The 27,153-nt window shown below is 44.3% G+C and overlaps 1 protein-coding gene across 1 annotated transcript in view; it reads right to left on the bottom strand.

The window, feature by feature from the left end:
• The window catches only part of LOC138784354 (serine-rich adhesin for platelets-like), a gene marked incomplete at its 5' end in the record, with an annotated part of 32,643 nt that extends 6,395 nt beyond the window's left edge, over positions 1-26,248 (bottom strand). The window contains 11 exon segments of the mRNA XM_069959884.1: positions 1,508-1,602; positions 6,734-6,901; positions 10,212-10,380; positions 11,807-11,863; positions 12,448-12,569; positions 12,871-12,929; positions 14,063-14,181; positions 14,844-14,954; positions 15,361-15,977; positions 15,979-16,670; positions 16,712-26,248. Of these exon segments, the coding sequence (XP_069815985.1) occupies positions 1,508-1,602; positions 6,734-6,901; positions 10,212-10,380; positions 11,807-11,863; positions 12,448-12,569; positions 12,871-12,929; positions 14,063-14,181; positions 14,844-14,954; positions 15,361-15,977; positions 15,979-16,670; positions 16,712-26,248 (11,746 nt within the window).
• Between the last annotated feature and the right edge of the window lie 905 nt (positions 26,249-27,153).

Here is a 27,153-nt window from a genome sequence, read left to right as displayed (position 1 = left end):
TATATAATACATGTTACCATTAGAATAGACATTACACTGGGGGGAGCGGTCTGTGTCACTAGTGCTGCAGCCTTCCCTAATATCTATATAATACATGTTACCATTAGAGTAGACATTTCACTGGGGGAAGCTGTCTGTGTCACTAGTGCTGCAGCCTCCCCTGATGTCTATATAATACATGTTATCATTAGAATAGACATTACACTGGGGGAAGCTGTCTGTGTCACTAGTGCTGTAGCCTTCCCTAATGTCTATATAATACATGTTACCATTAGAATAGACATTACACTGGGGGGAGCTGTCTGTGTCACTAGTGCTGCAACCTCCCCTGATGTCTATATAATACATGTTACCATTAGAATAGACATTACACTGGGGGAAGCTCTCTGTGTCACTAGTGCTGTAGCCTTCCCTGATGTCTATATAATACATGTTACCATTAGACATTACACTGGGGGGAGCTGTCTGTGTCACCAGTGCTGCAGCCTCCCCTGATGTCTATATAATACATGTTACCATTAGAATAGACATTACACTGGGGAAGCTGTCTGTGTCACTAGTGCTGCAGCCTCCCCTGATTTCTATATAATACATGTTACCATTAGAATAGACATTACACTGGGGGAGCTGTATGTGTCACTAGTGCTGCAGCCTCCCCTGAGGTCTACATGTTACCATTAGAATAGACATAACACTGGGGGGAGCTTCCTGTGACACTAGTGCTGCAGCCTCCCCTGATGTCTATATAATACATGTTACCATTAGAATAGACATAACACTGGGGGGAGCTGCCTGTGACACTAGTGCTGCAGCCTCCCCTGATGTCTATATAATACATGTTACCATTAGAATAGACATTACACTGGGGGAGCTGTATGTGTCACTAGTGCTGCAGCCTCCCCTGATGTCTATATAATACATGTTACCATTAGAATAGACATTACACTGGGGGAGCTGTATGTGTCACTAGTGCTGCAGCCTCCCCTGATGTCTACATGTTACCATTAGAATAGACATTACACGGGGGAGGGGGGAACTGTCTGGGTCACTATTGCCACAGCTGTGGCACCCTGTCACAGAGTAAAAAGTAAATGGCAGGACATTCATCCCTGCTTGCTCTGCTACACTGTGCCACTACAGCACTACTGACATAGAAAGCTTCCCAAGTGTTATGTCTGGTCTAATGAAAACATGAATATAGGCATCAGGGGAGACTCCGTATCACTAGCGATATGTAACTCTATCAGAACCGGGGCTTGAGTGGCCCTACAGTTGCCAGTACAGCCATTGGTGGCAGCAGATGGGCCACGTCACCCCTTACCGCTGCCACTCAATGTAAAAATGTAAAACAAATAATAAAAATAATAATAATAATAAGAAAACATATTTATATTACTGGGACTATAGCTATAAGTTCCCCCTCCAGCACCATAGCATCTTGTGCCCATGTTCTGGTGACTTGTGGTTGGCATGGGGTGAGTTGAGGAAGAACTATCATGATACTCACCACCGATACTTCCATCATTGTACATGTTTCCAGCATCTTGGTTGTTCTCCTCATATCCGTCCTCATACCAACGAATTTCTTTGTCTATTATTAACCTGGAGAAGCAGAAAAACAAAGTGTGTCACATATCAACATACTACTACTAACACTACTAGCAGCACTAATACTATCTCACTGGTACTACTACTAATTTTACTGTTAGGGTATAAACCCACACACCGTATAAGCAGCGTATTTACTGCTGCGATATGCAGCAAATACGCAGCAAACACGCAGCAAAAACGCAGCAGATTATATCTAAATAACTGAACACAGCATCAAATCTGTACCAACAAATCTGCTGCGTATTTGCTGCGTATTTGTTGCGTATCTGCTGTGTATACGGTGTGTGGGTTTGTACCCTTAAAGCCAATTGCATTGTTACAATTCTGCTAAGGAATTGTCCAGAGCAGGAGAGGTTTTGCTACTGCTCTGGACAGTTCCTGACGTGGACAGAGGTGGCAGCAGAGAGCACTGTGTCAGACTGAAAAAACACACCACTTCCTGCAGTATATACAGCAGCTGATAAGTACTGGAATACTGGAGATTTTTAAACAGAAGTAAATTACAAATCTGTATAAGTTTCAGTTAATTTGAAGGAAAACAAATTTCACCAAAGTACTGGTACTATTACAATTCTACTATTATTACTATGAGTATTAGTACCCCAACCTAAACTACTAGTATTACAATTGTTATATAAGGGGAAGGATTTTTTTTTCTAAATTTCAGATTTTATAAACTCTATACTACTATTATTACTAGTGTTACAGGTCGTGTTATTACTACTGCTTTTACTTCCTCTATATTACTACCAATATTATTCTTACTACTGCTCCAACTACTATTACTACTGCTAATAATACTCTCCTTATATGACCACTGCTAGTAATACTCTCCTTATATAACTACTGCTAGTAATACTCTCCTTATTTAAAGGAGAAGTCTGGCCAAAATTAATTTTTGATATGTTGTTACTTATGAAAAGTTATACAAATTTCTAATGTACATTAATTATGGGAAATGCACATATAGAGCTATTTCCCTTAATTTAGTAGATCAGGAAGTGTTAGAAATATCTCTGAAGAAGTGACGTCACGACCCAGGGTGTAATTCCTATGGAGTGTCCAGCAGGGGGCGCTCTCTATATAGAAGTCTATGGGACTTTATTGTTTCTATGGGTTTCTATGTAATGTAATGTAATGTAATGTAGTGTACAGTGCTTTATTGAATGAATACATCTATGGAATACTTTGGGGAGCAAGTGTCCTTGCTCCCCAAAGTATTGCATAAATGTATTCATTCAATACATTCAATACACAGTAAGCCCGCCGATCCGCCGCATTTCCGCCGAATTTCCGCCGCATTCCCGCCGATCCGCCACACGCTGATCCGCCGCATTCCCGCCGATCCGGACCATATACATTGAACTACAGCTCCCATCATCTGCTTACAGTATGAACAGGTGATGGGAGCTGTAGCTGGGTAATGGATATGACATGCCGCCGGGCGCAGGGGGGAGCCGCTCAGTACACAGCAGCTCTCCCCCCTCCTCCTCCTCCTTCCGTGATAACTTCCGCCTATACCAATGCTGACTCCCTGCCTGGCCGCCGCTCTCCGCTCACATATACCGGCTCCCGGCATCAGCGCGGACACCAGGATGCATCGGGAGCCGGTATGTATGGGGGGAGAGCGGAGAGCGGCGGCCAGGCAGGGACTCAGCATTGGTATAGGCAGAAGTTATCACGGAAGGAGGAGGAGGAGGGGGGAGAGCTGCTGTGTACTGAGCGGCTCCCCCCTGCGCCCGGCGGCATGTCATATCCATTACCCAGCTACAGCTCCCATCACCTGTTCATACTATAAGCAGATGATGGGAGCTGTAGTTCAATGTATATGGTCCGGATCGGCGGGAATGCGGCGGATCAGCGTGTGGCGGATCGGCGGGAATGCGGCGGGAATGCGGCGGATCGGCGGGCTTACTGTGTATTGAATGTATTGAATGAATACATTTATGCAATACTTTGGGGAGCAAGGACACTTGCTCCCCAAAGTATTCCATAGATGTATTCATTCAATAAAGCACTGTACACTACATTACATTACATTACATTACATTACATAGAAACCCATAGAAACAATAAAGTCCCATAGACTTCTATATAGAGAGCGCCCCCTGCTGGACACTCCATAGGAATTACACCCTGGGTCGTGACGTCACTTCTTCAGAGATATTTCTAACACTTCCTGATCTACTAAATTAAGGGAAATAGCAGTATATGTGCATTTCCCATAATTAATGTACATTAGAAATTTGTATAACTTTTCATAAGTAACAACATATCAAAAATTAATTTTGGCCGGACTTCTCCTTTAACTACTGCTAGTAATACTCTCCTTATATCACTACTGCTAGTAATACTCTTCTTATATGAATACTGCTAATAATACTCTCCTTATATCACTACTGCTAGTAATACTCTTATATGATTACTGCTAATAATACTCTCCTTATATGACTACTGCTGGTACTTCTACCAAAGAGGCCTAGATAGTGCGGTCTATGCGCACCCAAAACTATCCAACACAAAATCCAAAAACAAAAGAACTGGAATGCAAGACCAATATAAATATGAATGTTTTTTATTATTATATCAAAAAAAGATTATTAAAAAGTACATAATGGGGGGGCTAGAGCTAATACAAATCCCCATAAAAACGGTGGATCAAAGAATTTTTATACATAAAATGCTATATCATAAGGTAGGAGATAAATAAATAACCTACATATACAAATATATATACTGGGCACTGGGTTGGTACTACATACAGAGAATACATAAATAAATAATCCCCACAGTGGGTATATGGCAGAAAAACATAAAGACACCATCAACAAATAATAAATATTACCCATACATGTCCTTAGTATATAGGTCCACCTCACCGTACACCCGACGCGCGTTTCGCGTGTTGCTTTATCGAGGGTGATCTCCCTCGATAAAGCAACACGCGAAACGCGCGTCGGATGTACGGTGAGGTGGACCTATATACTAAGGACATGTATGGGTAATATTTATTATTTGTTGATGGTGTCTTTATGTTTTTCTGCCATATACCCACTGTGGGGATTATTTATTTATGTATTCTCTGTATGTAGTACCAACCCAGTGCCCAGTATATATATTTGTATATGTAGGTTATTTATTTATCTCCTACCTTATGATATAGCATTTTATGTATAAAAATTCTTTGATCCACCGTTTTTATGGGGATTTGTATTAGCTCTAGCCCCCCCATTATGTACTTTTTAATAATCTTTTTTTGATATAATAATAAAAAACATTCATATTTATATTGGTCTTGCATTCCAGTTCTTTTGTTTTTGGATTTTGTACTGCTGGTACTTGTGACAACTACTATTGCTATTGTACTTCTACTCTCTCCGTTTTTTCGTCTGGGTTGTATCTCAGTACAGTTTGATAGGAGGAGATATTACTTATTCGACTTGAAGGTGTAATTTTTTTGGCACATGACACAGTAGATACGCCGTCCCTGTCCACTTTTCTCAAAATGAAAACATGACTCTGCGGCCGCTGGCGAACGTTAGCACGATGGACAAATACTTTGGAGAGTTACAAGGTGCTGACTCAGGGTCGTCGTTTATGTGACTATAAATGACGGCAGCAGCATCGGAAGGGACGTGTAAAATGGGTGAGCAATTATTATTGTATGTGATTCTCAGGGCCATATAACAATAAAGATTATCTCTCAGGGAATCATTAACATAGCGAATACCTAAGCCTCTGTTTTAGAAGGAAGGAGGTTGATGTGAGATAGACCGCCCCCGTGAGGTTTAAAGAGGAAACACTGCTCACTCACTCCATTCCCTTTCCAAGGACTTTGTAAATCACCACAATTACCATAACCATTGCTACAGTGTCATCTGTTTCATCCCGGCTCTGTTACATTCCGAAATTTCATTACTGTATCTGGGATATGTGACGTCTGGTCAGCCGCCATCTTGAGATTTTAAACTGCATTCTTTTCCTTTTAAATGTATAATCAATCCCATGATGCATTAACATAATATTACATTGGCAGCTAGAGCCAGTACCATCTAGCTGTGATAGTGACATCATTGAAAACACAGAAACACATGTAATTCCCAGGGGGTCACCATGAGATCACATGACCCAACTGAATGAAAGAATCCCAGGAAATTTCAGATAGAAAAGAACAACCAAATGAGGTCATTTTAGCTGAAATACATATATATTGACTGACTACCTGCATAATGATTAATATAAAAAAAATCTGGGAGTGCTGCTTTAAGTCTTTCTCCCTTTTCTTCTCTCTAGATGTTACTGTTTTCTGCTGTCTCTTATTTGAAATTTAGAGTCACTGGGACCTGAAGTAGAGTTTTCATCATCAAAGGATACAAGCTGCTGGTAATATGTCCAAAGTTTTTGCAATTGTATTTTCTGTAATTCTATTTTTGTAATACAATTTTTAAATTTCAAAATTGCTAATTTTTATTTATTTTACCTCCCTTCTTGATAAGATCTTACCTAGTTAGGGTCAGTTCACACTACCAATGTTTTTTGCTGTCCGTTTAACGGATTTGTTTTAGGGAAAAAAAACAGATGTAAAAACGCATGCTTTTGCTTGCATCAGTTTTGATCAGTTTTTCCATTTACTTCCATTATAATAAAAAAAAAAAACTGATCGAAACACATCAGTTTTTTAGCCTACACAAAAACGTGGTCGACGTCCGAACCCAAACTGTCTGCATTTGATTACTAGTGAAGAAGTTGGTCTCCGTCTTAAAAACATGAATCCAGTCACAGGCCATGACGTCACATTGTCTTTTTTTGGCCATTTGATGGACTTTTTTTTTTATATATATATTTTTTGCAGGATTCCCTAGGGCTGCAACCAACTTCTTTAACCATTGATAATCAAGGTTCCCTCATCTCTAGCACGAAACTATTTATTCCTACTTGTCAAAAGTCAAAGAAAATGTGAGAAGACTCTGCACATTGATGGTATACTGCCAAGCATAAAGTGGGTTAAAATTCTCGATTCTAAATTTGACAAAATTCTAAGCTTTTTTTTGTCAACTGAAAGTGAATTTTTGTTGGAAATTACCGTTCATCTCCCTGGTAATCGTGGAGTAAAAATACTCACTTGTCTGAGTCAGATCTTTTTCCACGTCGGTATGAGATGACGGCCAGAGTGATGATAATCACGAGCAGCACAAACAGACCGACAGCCACTCCGGCATATACTCCAGGCTTACTGATGGCCGTCTGACAGCGGTCTCCTGTGTACCAGAACTCGGAGGATGTCTCACAGCTGTAAGGGATAAGTACTGAGATTAGGGCACTGGACACTGGCAGAGATGTAGACTAAGGCTATGTTCACACTACGTAAAATAACAGCCGTTATTTTCAACGTTATTTTGAGGCCAAAACAACGGCCGTAGAATTACAACCGTATGGGCTAGTCGTGAAACTACAGCCGTTGTTTCATTTTGATTCCTAGCATGTTTATAAACGGGCTGAAACATGTCATTTAATTGAAATACTGTGACTAGCCCAATAAACCACTCAGTAAATTTTTTACATTAAAATCAAGTTTAATTTGTCCGAAATAAATTTTACGTGTGCAGCCGCATTGAAATTCACGGCCGTAGTTGTAACATTACCGGCCGCAAATAAATGACATGTTCATTTTTCACGGGTCCGTACGAACTACGGCCGTAGTCTTATACGCTGTGTGCATTGTACGACCGTAGTTCGTACGAATTTCTATATCGTATCATCCTCAAAACAACGGCCGTAGTTTTGCGGTGAAAAGTATGGCCGTTGTTTTACGTAGTGTGAACATAGCCTAAGGGTGTGTTTACACAGAGAGATTTATCTGACAGATTTTTGAAGCTAAAGCCAGGAATGGATTTGAAAAGAGGAGAAATCTCAGTTTTTCCTTTATGATCTGTTCTCTGTTTATATTCTGTTCCTGGCTTTGGCTTCCAAGATCTGTCAGATAAATCTCTCTCTGTAAACACACCATAACAAAGTTATAGTTGGAGGGCTTCTCCAGCTGTAGAAACATCTAGTTTCTAGTCTAGTCAGTCTAGTGCAGTGTTATAAAGCGTTATAGCTTGTTTGTATGTGATATGGATCTGCGAACTAACGAGAATCTGTTGTTCTTCTCTCCTATCATCTCTCTCTTTTCTTCTTCTGTTTTCACTCTTCTCCCACTCACAGAGCACCTTAGATGCCCTGAGGAAGGAAGTCACATGGGTGGAGGAAGTGTGAAGGTCTTTCGTTTGGACATTGTAGAGGAAGGACGTAAGCTAGACAGCTCTCTACAGTGCAATAGTAAACGTAGGAGACAACACTTCTTGTGAAAAAACTAGATTTTTTTTATTCCCATCAGACGCGACGTTTCCGCTGGTACTTCAGCCTTTCTCAAGAGTGACGTCACGCTTGAGAAAGGCTGAAGTACCTGCCGAAACGTCGCGTCTGATGGGAATAAAAAATCAAGTTTTTTCACAAGAAGTGTTGTCTCCTACGTTTACTATTGGATTGGAGCCGAACGGAAGGGTCCTGTGCGGTGAGACGTGCACTCCATCTAAATATTCTTAATTTTTTCCACTTTTTCCAGTGCTGTCCCAGTTTGATTTTTTATGTATGATTAGCTCTCTACAGTGGTCCACTCTGGTCCCTGGCCCTCTCTCAGGTCCCCTACTAAGGTCAGTCTTAGCTAGAACCCCGTACGGGTAGGACACAAGACAGCACACAGTTTCCTTCTAGGTAACGCTACACAAAACAATGACGCTCACAAGAGAGGACAAGTTAGAGACAACCTCAACCCACGCTGTGGACAATGAGAGTCGCAGAGCAGGACAGTATCCACAGACAGCAGTAAGCTGGGAACTGATCCGGATAGAGCAAAGTTGCGCAAAGCCTAGGAACTCTATCTCGCAGCACGGTTGTCAGCAGCAATCCCTCAGCATTCCGCTCATCCCAGGTAACAAGTTCTGGAGCCTTGTGTCACCCTCTAGGACGGTTCAGCCAAATCTAGTGGGCATCAGGTGGTGTGAAGACTAACAGGTCAATACATGGGCACACATATTCTTCTTCTAAGTATTCTTCTACTTGATCCTCCAACATCCCGGGAGAGCACAGTACTACTTGGGTTGAGACACTCACGACATCCTCCTCTGCTACTCTGCTTCTTTGTATCTCTCAACACGCTACTCAGTCAGCACGACTCTATTCTACCTTACATTCCTCAGTTGCTGTATTGTCAAGTATTGGTCTATAAGTGGTTTTAATCCCTCCTGTCTTTTCCCATTCTGTCTGCAGCAGCTATGGTGAGCGCAATACCTCATCCAGACTTGTGCTGTTTGGGGGCGACCTTCTCTGCCGGCGGTGCTGGCCGGGTTCTGGTGTGGTGTTTTTGGGTCTGGTCCTGTGGCATGGGGGTCGCAGGGCCGTCCCATGGCCCCCGTTCCCTGACTGTGCGCGCCTGCGGGGTTGGTGGCCACTGACTGGCACGGTGTGGACTTAGTGTAGGGACCCATGTGTATCGGATACCTGCACGATGGTACATGGGGCAGTATGGCTTGATCAATTCATACACAAAATTCTGATGTGTTTTTTATTTAGCCTAGGGGCACTAGTATCAGCCATAGGTGTGAGGTGCAGCGCTCTTTTTCTTCCGTGAACCGCATTTTGTTTCTCTCTTTTCTCAGTGTTTTGCACTCCTCCTGGTGAGACCCACATGACCGCAATTAGCAGGAGACACCTGAGTGCACATGGTTTTAATCCCTCCTGTCTTTTCCCATTCTGTCTGCAGCAGCTATGGTGAGCGCAATACCTCATCCAGACTTGTGCTGTTTGGGGGCGACCTTCTCTGCCGGCGGTGCTGGCCGGGTTCTGGTGTGGTGTTTTTGGGTCTGGTCCTGTGGCATGGGGGTCGCAGGGCCGTCCCATGGCCCCCGTTCCCTGACTGTGCGCGCCTGCGGGGTTGGTGGCCACTGACTGGCACGGTGTGGACTTAGTGTAGGGACCCATGTGTATCGGATACCTGCACGATGGTACATGGGGCAGTATGGCTTGATCAATTCATACACAAAATTCTGATGTGTTTTTTATTTAGCCTAGGGGCACTAGTATCAGCCATAGGTGTGAGGTGCAGCGCTCTTTTTCTTCCGTGAACCGCATTGGTCTATAAGTGTTATCAAGTGTATTATCAAGTGCTTTATGAAAAGGGAACATCATAATTGTGTAACCTGCTACAAGCACGTACTTTCTTAGTAAACCAGGCTTATTTATGATAAAGAGACTCTGTGATCCTTCACCTTACACCAACACAGTATACACCGTAACCTTGGGAGACTTCCCCTTTCTAAGGGTGGCAGTTCTGATAGTCCGAGAGGGTCACTACACCGCTCTGGCCATCCGTGATTACACTAACCCAAGGGACCTTTGTTTTAATTGATTTCAATTATGTTAATTTTTCCATGGTAAGAAAGGCTATTGGTTTAATCGGCAACAACGGCCTTTCTTGTCATAAAAAAATACATTGTGTGAACATAGCCCATAGCTCAAGATGGTTTAGCTATAGCGTATAGTAATATATAGTATGGACTTACTAGCAATGGGGTCCTTGGATTGTCACAGAGCATTGTCCTTTGTTGCAGTTGATAGGATCTTTACTATTAATGCTGCATCCAGAAACACACATTATCTCTCCAGAGACCAGGTTGGGAATATAATATTGTTGAATGTCTTGTGGGATTTCAGTCTGATTTGCACAGATTCCTGGAATAAACACAAGAGAAAAGGTATATGTAACTTCTGTACAATGGAAGATGGACGTTTCACTATATGGATTTGACAAAGAAAAAAATCTTATGGTTACCAGCCATGATAACCAAAGATAAAGGTCAACTCCTTCCCTGGGGCCAATTCGGGCAGCTAAACACAATGATCAGCTGAGCCGATCGTCTGATCTGGTCTGTTCTACTTTGTAATGTCCCCACATTCTATAATTCATTCAATGGATATTCAGGAGATAGATAAGTGTAGGATTCTTGCAGGGATTTCAAACAATTTTTTATTATTTTTATTTTTATTAGTATTTACCACAATGTGCAGGGATTTCAAAAACATGAGTGGAGCCTATTAATTATAGGAGAAATGACACCACTAAGGCATGGTGGTTTGATAGAAGATAGGCTAGAGGCCCCCATACTTTATACTAAAGTCAGCTGACTGTATATGGGAGGCCTCTTGACTCTGCACTGACAGATGATGGTGGACAAAAGGGTTGGGCATGATTTTCACTTCTTTTGTTTAGATAAGGTCTCTCTCGGGGCCCTATTACACGGCACGGTTATCGTGCAGAAAACCGTTCTATGATTTGAATTTAAAAATCTTCCTGTGTAATTGCAGACAACGATTGCAAAAATCATTCGCGCGACGTCGATCGTTGATTTAGATCTGACCCTAAAATCATTGTTAATCGTTCGCTAATTGTTCAATGTAATTCCAAATCGTTCCTTCTTTTGCTGGGATCAGATGGAGTAAACGATCGTAGTAACCATCGTAACTAACGAAAATCACTCTGTGTAATATGGTGAACGATTTCAGGTTAACGATAAAAACATATATAAAATATAACATTATTTATTCTGCACAAGGAAGACTGTAAAAAGAGAAAGAATACCTAATGGTGAATATTTTATATAAATCGGGCCATCAAAAATACAACTTTCCTTACAAAAAACAAGCCCTCATACAAGCACACAAAAACAAACCCCCATACAGCTTTGTCCGGAACGCCTTTTAAGGGTGCATGGCGTTTCTTCAATGCATTTGTGTTTTTTTTCTGCTGTTTTTCTACTGTTTTCGACTTTATGTGTAAAGGATCTTGTTTGCCTTTTAGGCGTTTTTGTGTTCTAAAACTTTTTTTCCCTCTGCCATCACGTGACCTAGCTGCTGGACCATAAAAGGTGACAAAAACGCCAGAAAAAAAAAAGCCATATACACAACAATGGCGTTTTTGAGACAACCAGAACAATCCCATTGAAGTCTATGGTAGAAAAAAATGCCACAGTTTGCCGAAAACTGGAAAAACTGCCAAAGATCCTCAAAAACGTCCAACAGGAGAGAAAAATACCACCCCCAAAAAAGCATGTGTGTAAGGCAGGCCGTAACCTTCCACTGACCTCGGCCCTGGTCTTACCTGAGCTCTCCAGTGGGACACCCACAACTGTTGGAGTTCCCTTGAAGCACAACCTACCTGTAAAAGAGAAAAGACAAAGATTTGACTCTTGAATCCCTTTCATATATTTTTCCTACAAATATTGTCCTATTTTCTCATCAAGAAGACGACAGTCCCATAGGTTGGGTATAAGTCAAAACAGTCTAAATAAACTCACAGGAAAAATCCACTAGAAATAAAATGGTGATCATGAACTTTGTTAGCGGCCTTCTATATAATGAGACAGCCGCCTTAGCCTGATATGTTCATGAGGTAGGAACATTAGGGGACATTTATCAAAATGCTCCTCTGGCGTATGTCACGGAAAACCCCTTTAAGTAATGGGAAAGCTTTTGGTGAACTAACAAATATCAGAAAGGTAGTAAGACATCAGACAGTACTCTATGGAGGAGATTTATCAGACATGGTGTAAAGTAGAATTGGCTCAGTTGCCCCTAGCAACCAATCAGATTCCACCTTTCATTTTTGAAAGAGTTTGTGAGGAATGAAAAGTGGAATCTGATTGGTTGCTAGGGGCAACTGAGCCGGTTTCACTGTACACCATGTTTGATAAATCTCCCCCTATGCGTTGAGTCTGATATTGAAAAAGATCCATTACTTACTTTCGCTTTGATTTGTGCAGGTTGTGTTATCCAGTACGGCCCTCACCTCAGCGGCCACTCCATTGTATTTATTACCAGTGACTTGCACCAATACCAAGTGTTCGACTATAATACTTCCACTCCTGGGATTGAAGATAACAGAGACATGTCCATGTTACATGCAGAGCTTTAAAGAGGTTATCCAGGAATTAGAAAAAAACATAGCACCGCCACTGTCTCCAGGTTTTGTGGTGGTATTACTATTCAGCTCTATTCACTTCAATGGAACTGAACTGCTAAACTACAATTAAGCTGAGGACAAGGGGACGGTGTTTCTGGAACAAAGCGATCATGTTTTTTTTAAGCTTGGATAACCCTTTTTATAAACCTTCTGCGTAGCTGCCATGAAAGGACGTTGTGTGAACGTACACACTTAGTACTTACAAAAGTCTAATAATCTGAATACCCAGGTAGCCTGGTATACGATTGTACACAAGTGCCATCTGTAATAAAAGAGTCAATGAAACGTGTCAAGACACAGAAGGACAAAGGCAAAAATGACAAACAGAGGACTAATGCACAATGCAGTGAAATCTCATTGAGATGGCCATGCAAATCACATGAATGTTTGATGGACTTAAAGTTTCACTGTCATTATAAAAAAAATGTCCGAGAGACATGCAGAAATGGGAAATTCAACAGTATCCATAGGAGTTCCAATTTTTAAGGCTTTTTTCCATGTCCAAATACAGAAAAATGCAATGTTTCAACCAGAGCTGTTTTTTTGTCAAGTATACTGCTATGAGAATACTTGGCAAAGACCAGTTCTGGTTGAAAAGTTGCATTTTTTTTGTATATGGACATGAAAGAAAGCCTTGAAAATTGGAACTTCAGTGGATGCTGCTGGATTTTCCATTTCTGTATACTACTACAGGTAGTGGTAACTTGGCGGGGGGCGGCTCAGCGCAGTCTTCTTCCAGCTTGTTCTCATGATTGGTAAGGGTCTGAACACTCAGACTTGGACCAATCAGAAATTTTAACATGTCTCTCTGACGTGTCAAAAGTTTTTTTTTAAACCGACAGTGACACTTTTAAGAATACAGCTAGTATATAGTATATGGTGGAAGTGAGAATCTGGTCTAGATACACAGATGGTTTTGGCAAAGAGAGGTCTTTAGTAGAGTTTTTACTGTATGCTCTTCCTCAAACAACATAAGAGTTCCTTCGTGTATGCGCACTGCAAAATGAATTTCTCAGTGGACCTAACTTTGTGGTGTCCACTAGAGTTGAGCGAACGTTAAGCAACTTCAGTAGGCACCGCTAATCAAATGCTGCACGCTCAGGTTCAGAAGGACCTAAACATGCTCGAAGTTTGCTCAGTCCACTACTTATGAATGTAGAAAGTTAGATGTTCAAAGGGGCACTAAAGTGTAGGCCATAAGTAATATTGTCCCAGAACACTTCTTTAAAGGGGTAAATCAGAAAACCACACTCACATGGAATAACCAATAGCTCCCGTTGCACCAACATCGTAGAGCTCTGCATTTTCTGCTTCTCGAATAACGCCTTTAAGAATTCTACCAGGCCCATGTACAGCTAGATTAGGGAGAATTTTTGGCTGATTTTACCAACGTACCTGAACTCTGAATCGACTTTCAAACTCTATGTATGCTTGTGACATTACATCATTTAGCTCAGCAGTAAAATTTAAATTTCCCACAGTAACTGTGACATCAAGGGAGGCGGTAACATTAACTGTGGTGAGATAAAAAAAAGGGCAATTCTTTATATATGTAATGTCCTCCTGACAATATTTAGTGTTAATAGTATGTTAAAAAAACATCCTAAGGCTATGTTCACACAGCGTAAAAGTACAGCTGTTGTTGCCATCAACAACAACGGCTGTACTTTGTACGCCTAGGCAAGCTGCATATTCTTCTATGGGATCCCGGCCAGAGCGTATACACATAGTATACGCTCCGGCCGGGATCCTCGCGGCACCGCAAAGAACTAACATGTCAGTTTTCTGCGGCCGCAGTTCAGTGAATAGCGGCTGCAGAAAGACCTGTCAGTTCACACAATGAAGCGAGCGGCTCTGGCCGGTTGCTTCATTGTGTGCTATGAGAGTTCTGATGCGGGCGTGTGCTGATGCGCTCGCAACAGAACACTGCGGCCGGAGAGATCATTGGAGCGGCCAGTCTCTGCAAAGATCATCCCAGTCGGTACTGCAGTACCGGGTGGGATGATCTTTGCAGAGACTGGCCGCTCTGTGAACGGACGGTCCTATACGCCGTGTGAACATTGCCTAACTCCTGAAGTCTATGGAGGATGCATACTGTATATGTAGATATCTTATTATATTATGTGTTTTTTGTGTTTAGCTGATTTAGAGAGAATAATAGTAATAGAAAACTAACCTGGTCTGATTTCATCCAAGATGAATTCACAGAGAGACCCATAGAAGTTTAGTTTACAAAGGCACTTGTTCCCATCGTAGGTGCCGCCGTTCTGACAGTTTAGGGCACCACCTGTGAGTAAAATTTTGCACAAAATAAACCAAGGATGGAGACAACATTTCGACCATCTCTACACAACGTGGACATTATAAAAAGGTCTAGCTCTAGTATCTTTGAAGCAAAACAGAACATATCCTATGGAGTACCACATGGAGAAACCCACCCATCTAGCTCGACCAATTTTCCTGTTATAGATTTTTAGATAAATCATATACTACAGTATGTATGCCAGCAATCTTTTTTGAAATGAACACCCCCATATTTAATGCAATTTTGGATAGAATTTTCAAGGATAACTCCCTGTATATTAATGACCTTCTCACCTAACCTCAGCATTAAACAGAAGGCCATCTAGTATATATATATCTTTCATTAAGAAAAAAAAGAAAAAACATTAAGTTATCCCAGTTTTATTTACCTGGTCTTGTTGAAGAAGCAGTGGTAATAGTTGCTGTTGTGCTTGGTGAGCTCACTGTGGTTGTGGTACTTGGTGAGCTCGCTGTGGTTGCTGTACTTGATGAGCTCGCTGTGCTTGGTGTGCTCACTGTGCTTGGTGAGCTCACTGTGCTTGGTGTGCTTGGTGTGCTCACTGTGCTTGGTTTGCTCGCTGTGCTTGGTTTGCTCGCTGTGCTTGGTTTGCTCACTGTGCTTGCTGTGCTTGGTGAGCTTGCTGTGCTTTTTGTGCTCACTGTGCTTGGTGAGCTTGCTGTGCTTGGTGTGCTCACTGTGCTTGGTGAGCTCGCTGTGCTTGGTGAGCTCGCTGTGCTTGGTGTGCTCACTGTGCTTGGCATGCTCACTGTGCTTGCTGTGATTGGTGGGCTTGCTGAGCTTACTGAAGTTGCTGTGCTTGGTGGGCTTGCTGTGCTTACTGAAGTTGGTGGGCTTGCTGTGCTTACTGAAGATGCTGTGCTTGGTGGGCTTGCTGTGCTTACTGAAGTTGATGTGCTTGGTGGGCTTGCTGTGCTTACTGAAGTTGCTGTGCTTGGTGGGTTTGCTGTGCTTACTGAAGTTGCTGTGCTTGGTGGGCTTGCTGAGTTTACTGAAGTTGGTGGGCTTGCTGAGTTTACTGAAGTTGGTGGGCTTGCTGTGCTTACTGAAGTTGATGTGCTTGCTGTGTTGACTGAAGTTTCTGTGCTTGGTGGGCTTGCTGTGCTTACTGAAGTTGCTGTGCTTGGTGGGCTTGCTGTGCTTACTGAAGTTGCTGTGCTTGGTAGGCTTGCTGTGCTTACTGAAGTTGCTGTGCTTGGTGGGCTTGCTGTGCTTACTGAAGTTGGTGTGCTTTGTGGGCTTGCTAAGCTTACTGAAGTTGGTGGGCTTGCTGTGCTTACTGACGTTGATGTGCTTGGTGAGCTTGCTGTGCTTACTGAAGTTGCTGTACTTGGTGGGCTTGCTGAGCTTACTGAAGTTTGTGGGCTTGCTGTGCTTACTGAAGTTGATGTGCTTGGTGGGTTGGCTGTGCTTACTGAAGTTGCTGTGCTTGGTGGGCTTGCTGTGCTTACTGAAGTTGCTGTGCTTGGTGGGCTTGCTGAGTTCACTGAAGTTGGTAGGCTTGCTGTGCTTACTGAAGTTGATGTGCTTGCTGTGCTGACTGAAGTTTCTGTGCTTGGTGGGCTTGCTGTGCTTACTGAAGTTGCTGTGCTTGGTGGGCTTGCTGTGCTTACTGAAGTTGCTGTGCTTGGTGGGCTTGCTGTGCTTACTAAAGTTGCTGTGCTTGGTGGGCTTGCTGTGCTTACTGAAGTTGCTGTGTTTGGTGGGCTTGCTGTGCTTACTGAAGTTGCTGTGCTTGGTGGGCTTGCTGTGCTTACTAAAGTTGCTGTGCTTGGTGGGCTTGCTGTGCTTACTGAAGTTGCTGTGCTTGGTGGGCTTGCTGTGCTTACTGAAGTTGGTGGGCTTGCTGTGCCTACTGAAGTTGATGTGCTTTGTGGGCTTGCTGTGCTTACTGAAGTTGCTGTGCTTGGTGGGCTTGCTGTGCTTACTGAAGTTGCTGTGCTTGGTGGGCTTGCTGTGCTTACTAAAGTTGCTGTGCTTGGTGGGCTTGCTGTGCTTACTGAAGTTGCTGTGCTTGGTGGGCTTGCTGTGCTTACTGAAGTTGATGGGCTTGCTGTGCTTACAGAATTTGATGTGCTTGGTGGGCTTGCTGTGCTTACTGAAGTTGCTGTGCTTGGTGGGCTTGCTGAGCTTACTGAAGTTGGTGGGCTTGCTGTGCTTACTGAAGTTGCTGTGCTTGGTGGGCTTGCTGTGCTTACTGAAGTTGCTGTGCTTGGTGGGCTTGCTGTGCTTACTGAAGTTGCTGTGCTTGGTGGGCTTGCTGAGCTTACTGAAGTTGCTGTGCTTGGTGGGCTTGCTGTGCTTACTGAAGTTGCTGTGCTTGGTGGGCTTGCTGAGCTTACTGAAGTTGGTGGGCTTGCTGTGCTTACTGAAGTTGCTGTGCTTGGTGGGCTTGCTGAGTTCACTGAAGTTGGTAGGCTTCCTGTGCTTACTGAAGTTGATGTGCTTGCTGTGCTGACTGAAGTTTCTGTGCTTGGTGGGCTTGCTGTGCTTACTGAAGTTGCTGTGCTTGGTGGGCTTGCTGTGCTTACTGAAGTTGCTGTGCTTGGTGGGTTTGCTGTGCTTACTGAAGTTGCTGTGCTTGGTGGGCTTGCTGTGCTTACTGAAGTTGCTGTGCTTGGTGGGCTTGCTGTGCTTACTGAAGTTGGTGGGCTTGCTGTGCTTACTGAAGTTGCTGTGCTCGGTGGGCTTGCTGAGCTTTCTGAAGTTGGTGGGCTTGCTGTGCTTACTGACGTTGATGTGCTTGGTGAGCTTGCTGTGCTTACTGAAGTTGCTGTACTTGGTGGGCTTGCTGAGCTTACTGAAGTTTGTGGGCTTGCTGTGCTTACTGAAGTTGCTGTGCTTGGTGGGCTTGCTGTGCTTACTGAAGTTGCTGTGTTTGGTGGGCTTGCTGTGCTTACTGAAGTTGCTGTGCTTGGTGGGCTTGCTGTGCTTACTAAAGTTGCTGTGCTTGGTGGGCTTGCTGTGCTTACTGAAGTTGCTGTGCTTGGTGGGCTTGCTGAGCTTACTGAAGTTGGTGGGCTTGCTGTGCTTACTGAAGTTGCTGTGCTTGGTGGGCTTGCTGTGCTTACTGAAGTTGCTGTGCTTGGTGGGCTTGCTGTGCTTACTGAAGTTGCTGTGCTTGGTGGGCTTGCTGAGCTTACTGAAGTTGGTGGGCTTGCTGTGCTTACTGAAGTTGCTGTGCTTGGTGGGCTTGCTGTGCTTACTGAAGTTGCTGTGCTTGGTGGGCTTGCTGTGCTTACTGAAGTTGCTGTGCTTGGTGGGCTTGCTGAGCTTACTGAAGTTGCTGTGCTTGGTGGGCTTGCTGTGCTTACTGAAGTTGCTGTGCTTGGTGGGCTTGCTGAGCTTACTGAAGTTGGTGGGCTTGCTGTGCTTACTGAAGTTGCTGTGCTTGGTGGGCTTGCTGAGTTCACTGAAGTTGGTAGGCTTCCTGTGCTTACTGAAGTTGATGTGCTTGCTGTGCTGACTGAAGTTTCTGTGCTTGGTGGGCTTGCTGTGCTTACTGAAGTTGCTGTGCTTGGTGGGCTTGCTGTGCTTACTGAAGTTGCTGTGCTTGGTGGGTTTGCTGTGCTTACTGAAGTTGCTGTGCTTGGTGGGCTTGCTGTGCTTACTGAAGTTGCTGTGCTTGGTGGGCTTGCTGTGCTTACTGAAGTTGGTGGGCTTGCTGTGCTTACTGAAGTTGCTGTGCTCGGTGGGCTTGCTGAGCTTACTGAAGTTGGTGGGCTTGCTGTGCTTACTGACGTTGATGTGCTTGGTGAGCTTGTTGTGCTTACTGAAGTTGCTGTACTTGGTGGGCTTGCTGAGCTTACTGAAGTTTGTGGGCTTGCTGTGCTTACTGAAGTTGCTGTGCTTGGTGGGCTTGCTGTGCTTACTGAAGTTGCTGTGCTTGGTGGGCTTGCTGTGCTTACTGAAGTTGCTGTGCTTGGTGGGCTTGCTGTGCTTACTAAAGTTGCTGTGCTTGGTGGGCTTGCTGTGCTTACTGAAGTTGCTGTGCTTGGTGGGCTTACTGAGCTTACTGAAGTTGGTGGGCTTGCTGTGCTTACTGAAGTTGCTGTGCTTGGTGGGCTTGCTGTGCTTACTGAAGTTGCTGTGCTTGGTGGGCTTGCTGAGCTTACTGAAGTTGGTGGGCTTGCTGTGCTTACTGAAGTTGCTGTGCTTGGTGGGCTTGCTGAGCTTACTGAAGTTGGTGGGCTTGCTGTGCTTACTGAAGTTGCTGTGCTTGGTTGGCTTGCTGTGCTTACTGAAGTTGCTGTGCTTGGTGGGCTTGCTGTGCTTACTGAAGTTGCTGTGCTTGGTGGGCTTGCTGAGCTTACTGAAGTTGGTGGGCTTGCTGTGCTTACTGAAGTTGCTGTGCTTGGTGGGCTTGCTGAGTTCACTGAAGTTGGTAGGCTTCCTGTGCTTACTGAAGTTGATGTGCTTGCTGTGCTGACTGAAGTTTCTGTGCTTGGTGGGCTTGCTGTGCTTACTGAAGTTGCTGTGCTTGGTGGGCTTGCTGTGCTTACTGAAGTTGCTGTGCTTGGTGGGCTTGCTGTGCTTACTGAAGTTGCTGTGCTTGGTGGGCTTGCTGTGCTTACTGAAGTTGGTGGGCTTGCTGTGCTTACTGAAGTTGATGTGCTTTGTGGGCTTGCTGTGCTTACTGAAGTTGCTGTGCTCGGTGGGCTTGCTGAGCTTACTGAAGTTGGTGGGCTTGCTGTGCTTACTAAAGTTGCTGTGCTCGGTGGGCTTGCTGAGCTTGCTGAAGTTGGTGGGCTCGCTGTGCTTTCTGAAGTTGCTGTGCTTGGTGGGCTTGCTGTGCTTACTGAAGTTGCTGCACTTGGTGGGCTTGCTGTGCTTACTGAAGTTGCTGTGCTTGGTGGGCTTGCTGTGCTTACTGAAGTTGCTGTGCTTGGTGGGCTCATTGTGCTTGAGGAGCTTGCTGTACTTGGTTGGCTTTCTGTGCTTTGTGGGCTTGCTGTGTTCAATGTGCTTGGTTTGCTCACTGTGCTTGGTGGGCTTACTGTGCTTACGAAAGTTGCTGCGCTTGGTGGGCTTGCTGTGCTTACTAAAGTTGCTGCACTTGGTGGGCTTGCTGTGCTTACGGAGTTTGCCGTGCTTGGTGAGCGCAATGTGATTGGAGGGCTCGCTGGGCTTAGTGTGCTTGCTGTGATTTTTGTGCTTGCTGGGTTTTGTGTGCTTGCTGGGTTTGGTGCACTTGCTGTGCTTAGTGAGCTCACTGTTATTGGAGTGCTTGTTTGCCTTACTGTGCCTGCTGTGTTTTGTGTGCTTGGTGAGCTCACTGTGATTGGAGGGCTCGCTGTGCTTGGTGTGCTTTCTGTGTTTTGTGTGCTTGCTGTGTTTGGTGGACTTGTTGTGCTTGGTGAGCTCACTGTTATTGGAAGGTTTGTTGGCCTTGGTGTGCCTGCTGTGTTTTGTGTGCTTGGCAAGCTCACTGTACTTGGCAGGCTTGCTGTGCTTGCTGAGCTTGGTAAACTTGTTGTGCTTGGTGAGCTTACTGTACTTTGTGGGCTTGCTGTGCTTACTGAAGTTGCTGCACTTGGTGGACTTGCTGTGTTTAGTGGACTTGTTGAGCTTACTGAGGTTGCTGTGCTTGGTGGCCTTGCTGTGATTGGATGGCTTGCTGGGCTTAGTGTGCTTACAGTATTTGGTGAGCTTGCTGGGCTCACTGTGCTTGCTGGTCTCGCTGGACTTGGTGAACTTGCTGTGCTTGGTGGACTTGTTGCGCTTGGTGAGCTCAGTGTGTTTGGTAAGCTAACTGTGCTTGGAGAACTCACTGTGCCTTGTGGGCTTGCTGTGCTTGATGGGTTCGCCGTGCTTGGCAAGTTTGCTGTGCTTGGTGAGTTCATTGTGTTTGGAGGGATTGCTGTGCTTTCTGAGGTTGCTGCGCTTGGTTGGCTTGCTGTGCCTACTGACTTTTGTGTGCTTGGTGGGCTCACTGTGATTGGTGAACTCACTGTGCTTGGTGGGCTTGCTGTGCTTGGTGGGCTTACTGTGCTTGGTGGGCTTGCTGTGCTAGTTGGAGTTGCTGTGCTTGGTAGGCTTGCTGTTGCTATTTCAGTACCTGTAGTACCTTGAGTAGTAGAGACCTCAGTGGTCCCTGGTGTTGTAGATGATCCAGATGTTTCTGTCCCTGTAGTACCTTCAGTAGTAGAGAACACAGTGGTCCCTGGTGTTTCTGTACCTGCAAGACCTTCAGTAGTAGAAAACTCAGTGGTCCTGTGTATTGTAGATGAACCAGAAGTATCTGTACGTATAGTACTTTCAGTAGTGGAAAACTCAGTGATCACTTCTGTTGTAGATGATCCTAATATTTCTGTACCCGTAGTACCTTCAGCTGTGGAAAATTCAGTGGTCCCTAGTGTTGTAGATAATATGGATATATCTGGAGGTGTAGATGATCCTGATGTTACAGTACCTGTACTACCTTCAATAGTAGAGAACACAGTGGTCCCGGATGTTGTAGAGGGCCCAGATGGTTCTGTACCTGTAGTAACTTCAGTAGTAGAGAACTCAGTGGTCCCTGGTGTTGCAGAAGATCCTGATGTTTCTGTACCTGTAGTGCCTTCAATAGTAGTGAAGTCACTGGTCCCTGGAGCTGCAGATGATCCAGATGTTTCAGTACTGGTGGTACCTTCAGTAGTGGAGAAGTCAGTGTTGCCTAGTGTTGAAGATGATCCTGATGTTTCTGTACCTGTAGTACCCTTAGTAGTGGAGAACAGAGTGGTCCCTTGAGTTGTAGAGGGTCCGGATGATTCTGTACCTGTAGTACCTTCAGTAGTGGAGAACTCAGTGGTCCCTTGAGTTGTAGAGGGTCCGGATGGCTCTGTACCTGTAGTACCTTCACTAGTAGAGAACTCAGTGGTGCCTAGTGTTGTAGATGATCCAGATGTTTGTGTACCTATAGTACCTTCAGTAGTAGAGAACTCAGTGTTGCCTAGTGTTGTAGATGATCCAGATGTTTGTGTACCAGTAGTAACTTCAGTAGTAGAGAATTCAGAGGTCCCTAGAGTTGTAGATGATCCTGATGTTTCTGTACCTGTAGTACCTTCAGTAGTAGAGAACTCAGTGGTCCCTGGTGTTGTAGAGGGTCCGGATGGTTCGGTACCTGTAGTACTTTCAGTAGTAGAGAACTCACTGGTCCCTGGTGTTGTAGATGATCCTGATGTTTCTGTACCTGTAGTACCTTCAGTAGTAGAGAACTCAGTGGTCCCTGGTGTTGTAGAGGGTCCGGATGGTTCGGTACCTGTAGTACTTTCAGTAGTAGAGAACTCACTGGTCCCTGGTGTTGTAGATGATCCAGATGTTTGTGTACCAGTAGTACCTTCAGTAGTAGAGAACTCAGTGGCCCCTAGTGTTGTAGATGATGCTGATGTTTCTGTACCTGTAGTACCTTCAGTAGTAGAGAACTCACTGGTCCTTGGTGTTGTAGATGATCCTGATGATTCTGTACCTGTAGTACCTTCAGTAGTAGAGAACTCAGTAGTGCCTAGTGTTGTAGATGTTCCAAATGTTTCTGTACCTGTAGTACCTTTAGTAGTGGAGAACAGAGTGGTCCCTTGAGTTGTAGAGGGTCCGGTTGATTCGGTACCTGTAGTACCTTCAGTAGTGGAGAACTCAGTGGTCCCTTGAGTTGTAGAGGGTCCGGATGGTTCTGTACCTGTAGTACCTTCAGTAGTAGAGAACTCAGTGTTGCCTAGTGTTGTAGATGATCCATATGTTTGTGTACCAGTAGTACCTTCAGTAGTAGAGAACTCAGTGGTGCCTAGTGTTGTAGATGATCCTGATGTTTCTGTACCTGTAGTACCTTCAGTAGTAGAGAACTCAGTGGTCCCTGGTGTTGTAGAGGGTCCAGATGTTTCTGTACCTGTAGTACCTTCAGTAGTAGAGAACACAGTGGTGCCTAGTGTTGTAGATGATCCTGATGTTTCTGTACCTGTAGTACCTTCAGTAGTAGAGAACTCAGTGGTCCCTGGTGTTGTAGAGGGTCCGGATGGTTCGGTACCTGTAGTACCTTCAGTAGTAGAGATCTCACTGGTCCCTGGTGTTGTAGATGATCCAGATGTTTGTGTACCAGTAGTACCTTCAGTAGTAGAGAACTCAGTGGTCCCTGGTGTTGTAGATGATCCTGATGTTTCTGTACCTATAGTACCTTCAGTAGTAGAGAGCTCAGTGGTCCCTGGTGTTGTAGAGGGTCCGGATGGTTCTGTACCTGTAGTACCTTCAGTAGTAGAGAACTCAGTAGTGCCTAGTGTTGTAGATGCTCCTGATGTTTCTGTACTTGTAGTTACTTCAATAGTGGAAAACTCAGTGGTCCCTGGCGTTGTAGAGGGTCCAGATGGTTCTGTACCTGTAGTACCTTCAGTAGTAGAGAACTCACTGGTCTCTGATATTGTAGATGATGCTGGTGTTTCTGTACCTGTAGTGCCTTCAATAGTAGTGAAGTCAGTGGTCCCTGGAGTTGTAGATGATCCAGATGTTTCAGTACTTGTGGTACCTTCAGTAGTGGAGAAGTCAGTGGTCCCTGGTGTTGTAGTTGATCCAGATGTTTCTGTACCTGTAGTACCTTCAGTAGTAGAGAACTCACTGGTACCTGGTGTTGTAGATGATCCTGATGTTTCTGTACCTGTAGTACCTTCAGTAGTGGAGAACTCAGAGGTCCCTTGAGTTGTAGAGGGTCCAGATGGTTCTGTACCTGTAGTACCTTTAGTAGTAGAGAACTCAGTGGTGCCTGGTGTTGTAGATGATCCAGATGTTTCTGTACCTGTAGTAACTTCAAAAGTGGAGAACTCAGTGGTCCCTGGAGTTGTAGAAGGTCCAGATGGTTCTATACCTGTAGTACCTTCAGTAGTAGAGAACCCAGTGGTCCCTGGAGTTGTGGAGTGTGCAGATGGTTTTGTACCTGTAGTACCTTCAGTAGTGGAGAAGTCAGTGGTCCCTGGTGTTGCAGATGATCCTGATGTTTCTTTACCTGTAGTGCTTTCAATAGTAGTAAAGTCACTGGTCCCTGTTGCTGTAGATGATCCAGATGTTTCTGTACCTAAAGTACCTTCAGTAGTAGAGAACTCAGTGGTCCCTGGCGTTGTAGAGGGTCCAGATAGTTCTGTACCTGTAGTACCTTCAGTAGTAGAGAACTCACTGGTCTCTGATATTGTAGATGATGCTGGTGTTTCTGTACCTGTAGTGCCTTCAATAGTAGTGAAGTAAGTGGTCCCTGGAATTTTAGATGATCCAGATGTTTCAGTACTTGTGGTACCTTCAGTAGTGGAGAAGTCAGTGGTACCTGGTGTTGTAGATGATCCAGATGTTTCTGTACCTGTAGTACCTTCAGTAGTAGAGAACTCACTGGTACCTGGTGTTGTAGATGGTCCTGATGTTTCTGTACCTGTAGTACCTTCAGTAGTGGAGAAGTCAGTGGTCCCTAGTGTTGTAGATGATCCAGATGGTTTTGTACTTTTAGTACTTTCAGTAGTAGAGAAGTCAGTGGTCCCTGGTGTTTTAGAGTGCCCTGATGTTTCTGTACCTAAAGTACCTTCAGTAGTAGAGAACTCAGTGGTCCCTGGCGTTGTAGAGGGTCCAGATGGTTCTGTACCTGTAGTACCTTCAGTAGTAGAGAACTCACTGGTCTCTGATATTGTAGATGATGCTGGTGTTTCTGTACCTGTAGTGCCTTCAATAGTGGAGAAGTCAGTGGTCCCTTGAGTTGTAGAGGGTCTAGATGGTTCTGTACCTGTAGTACCTTTAGTAGTAGAGAACTCAGTGGTCCCTGGTGTTGTAGATGATCCAGATGTTTCTGTACCTGTAGTAACTTCAAAAGTGGAGAACTCAGTGGTCCCTGGAGTTGTAGAGGGTCCAGATGGTTCTCTACCTGTAGTACCTTCAGTAGTAACGAACCCAGTGGTCCCTGGTGTTGCAGATGATGCTGATGTTTCTGTACCTGTAGTGCCTTCCATAGTAGTGAAGTCAGTGGTCCCTGGAGTTGTAGATGTTCCAGGTGTTTCTGTACCAGTAGTACTTTCTTCAGTAGTGGAGAAGTCATTGGTCCCTAGTGTTGTAGATGATCCAGATGGTTTTGAACTTTTATTACTTTCAGTAGTAGAAAAGTTAGTGGTCCCTGGTGTTTTAGAGGGCCCTGATGTTTCTGTACCTGTAGTGCCTTCAATAGTAGTGAAGTCACTGGTCCATGGTGTTGTAGATGATCCAAATGTTTCTGTACCTGCAGTACCTTTAGTATTAGCGAACTCTGTGGTCCCTGGAGTTGTTGAGGGTCCCGATGGTTCAGTACCTGTAGTACCTTCAGTAGTAGAGAACTCAGTGGTCCCTGGAGTTGTGGAGTGTGCGGATGGTTCTGTACCTGAAGTGCCTTTAGTAGTGGAGAAGTCACTGGTCCCTGGAGTTGTAGATGATCCTGAGGTTTCTGTACCTGTTGTACCTTCAGTAGTGGAAAAGTCACTGGTCCCTGGTTCTGTAGATGATCTAGATGTTTCTGTACCTGAAGTACCTTCAGTAGTGGAGAACTCAGTGGTCCTTGGAGTTGTAGAGGGTGCAGATGGTTGTGTACTAGTAGTACCTTCAGTAGTGGAGAAGTCAGTGGTCCATAGTGTTGTAGATGATCCAGATGTTTCTGTACCTGCAGTGCTTTCAATAGTAGAGACGTTACTGGTCCCTGGAGTTGTAGAGGGTCCAGATGTTTCTGTACCAGTAGTACTTTCAGTAGCAAAGAAGTCGGTAGTCCATAGTGTTGTAGATGATTGAGTTGGTTCTGTACCTGTAGTACCTTCAGTAGTAGAGATCTCAGTGGTTCTTGGTGTTGTAGATGATCTCGATGTTTCTGTATTTGTAGAACCTTCATTTGTAGAGAGCACAGTGGTCCCTGATGTTGTAGAGGGTCCAGATGGTTCTGTACTTGTATTACCTTCAGTAGTAGTAAAGTCACTGGTCCCTGGAGTTGTAGAGGGTGCAGATGTTTCTGTACCTGTAGTTACTTCAAAAGTAGAGAAGTCAGTGGTCCCTGGAGTTGTAGATGATGCTGATGTTTCTGTACCAGTAGTACTTTCAGTAGTGGAGAACTCACTGGTCCCTGGAGTTGTAGAAGATTCGGATCTTTCTGTACCTGTAGTACCTTCAGTAGTAGAGAACTCAGTATACCCTGGGGTTGTAGACGGTGCAGGTGTTTCTGTACTTGCAGTGCCTTCAGAAGTAGTAAAGTCACTTGTCCCTGAAGTTGTAGATGATCCTGATGTGTCTGTACCAGTAGTATCTTGCGAAGTAGAGAACTCAGTATACCATGGGGTTGTAGAGGGTGCAGGTGTTTCTGTACTTGCAGTGCCTTCAGGAGTTGTAAAGTCACTTGTCCCTGGGGTTGTAGATGATCCTGATGTTTTTGTACCAGTAGTATCTTCAGAAGTAGAGAACTCAGTGGTCCCTGATGCTTGAGATGATGTTTGCATTATGTCTAAAAGAAAAGAAAATACACAATTTATTTCCTCTGATAATCTCCATATCTTTTTGGACTAATGCTGAAATTACACCACATAGACTTTGAATTTTCATGTGGAAATAATGGCACATTTTATATTATATAGTTTCATATCAGGTAGACCTTTCATTTAAAGGTGGTACTCTCTTCTTTTGATATACATTTAAAGGGGACCTGTTGCCACTTCTGACCTGTCTGTTTTAGCAAATAAATGCAATGTCCATGTCACTCTTATTCTCACTATAAATGTGTGGCTTAAGAACCAAAGGATTTTATAAGTTGGGTGGAGTCGTGTTTTTCCAAGTTATATAGTAATAAATGTTCCCATAAAGAGCAATACAGAAATCCATTTAGGCTGCTGGAAAAGAGGAGTGAAGACACTGTGGATCCACAATGGTGACCACAGACCCGATACTGCATGATAGATACACACAATCGGGGAGATTTATCAAACATGGAGTAAAGTGAAACTGGGCCAGTTGCCCCTAGCAACCAATCAGATTCCACCTTTCATTTTCCAAAGAGTCTGAGAGGAATGAAAGGTGGAATCTGATTGGTTGCTAGGGGCAACTGAGCCAGTTTCACTTTACACCATGTTTGATAAATCTCACCCAATATATGTTTTATATGATCAATTTATCCTTCATCACAACTCCACACAGCTTTTCCAGGCCGCCATGTCTGCCTCAG

The sequence above is a fragment of the Dendropsophus ebraccatus genome, chromosome 1 (assembly GCF_027789765.1).
Source record: "Dendropsophus ebraccatus isolate aDenEbr1 chromosome 1, aDenEbr1.pat, whole genome shotgun sequence".
In the NCBI taxonomy this organism is placed as follows: Eukaryota; Metazoa; Chordata; class Amphibia; order Anura; family Hylidae; genus Dendropsophus; species Dendropsophus ebraccatus.
The sequence above is the reverse complement of the archived record's forward strand: the minus strand, read 5'-3'. Positions and strand labels throughout refer to the sequence as shown.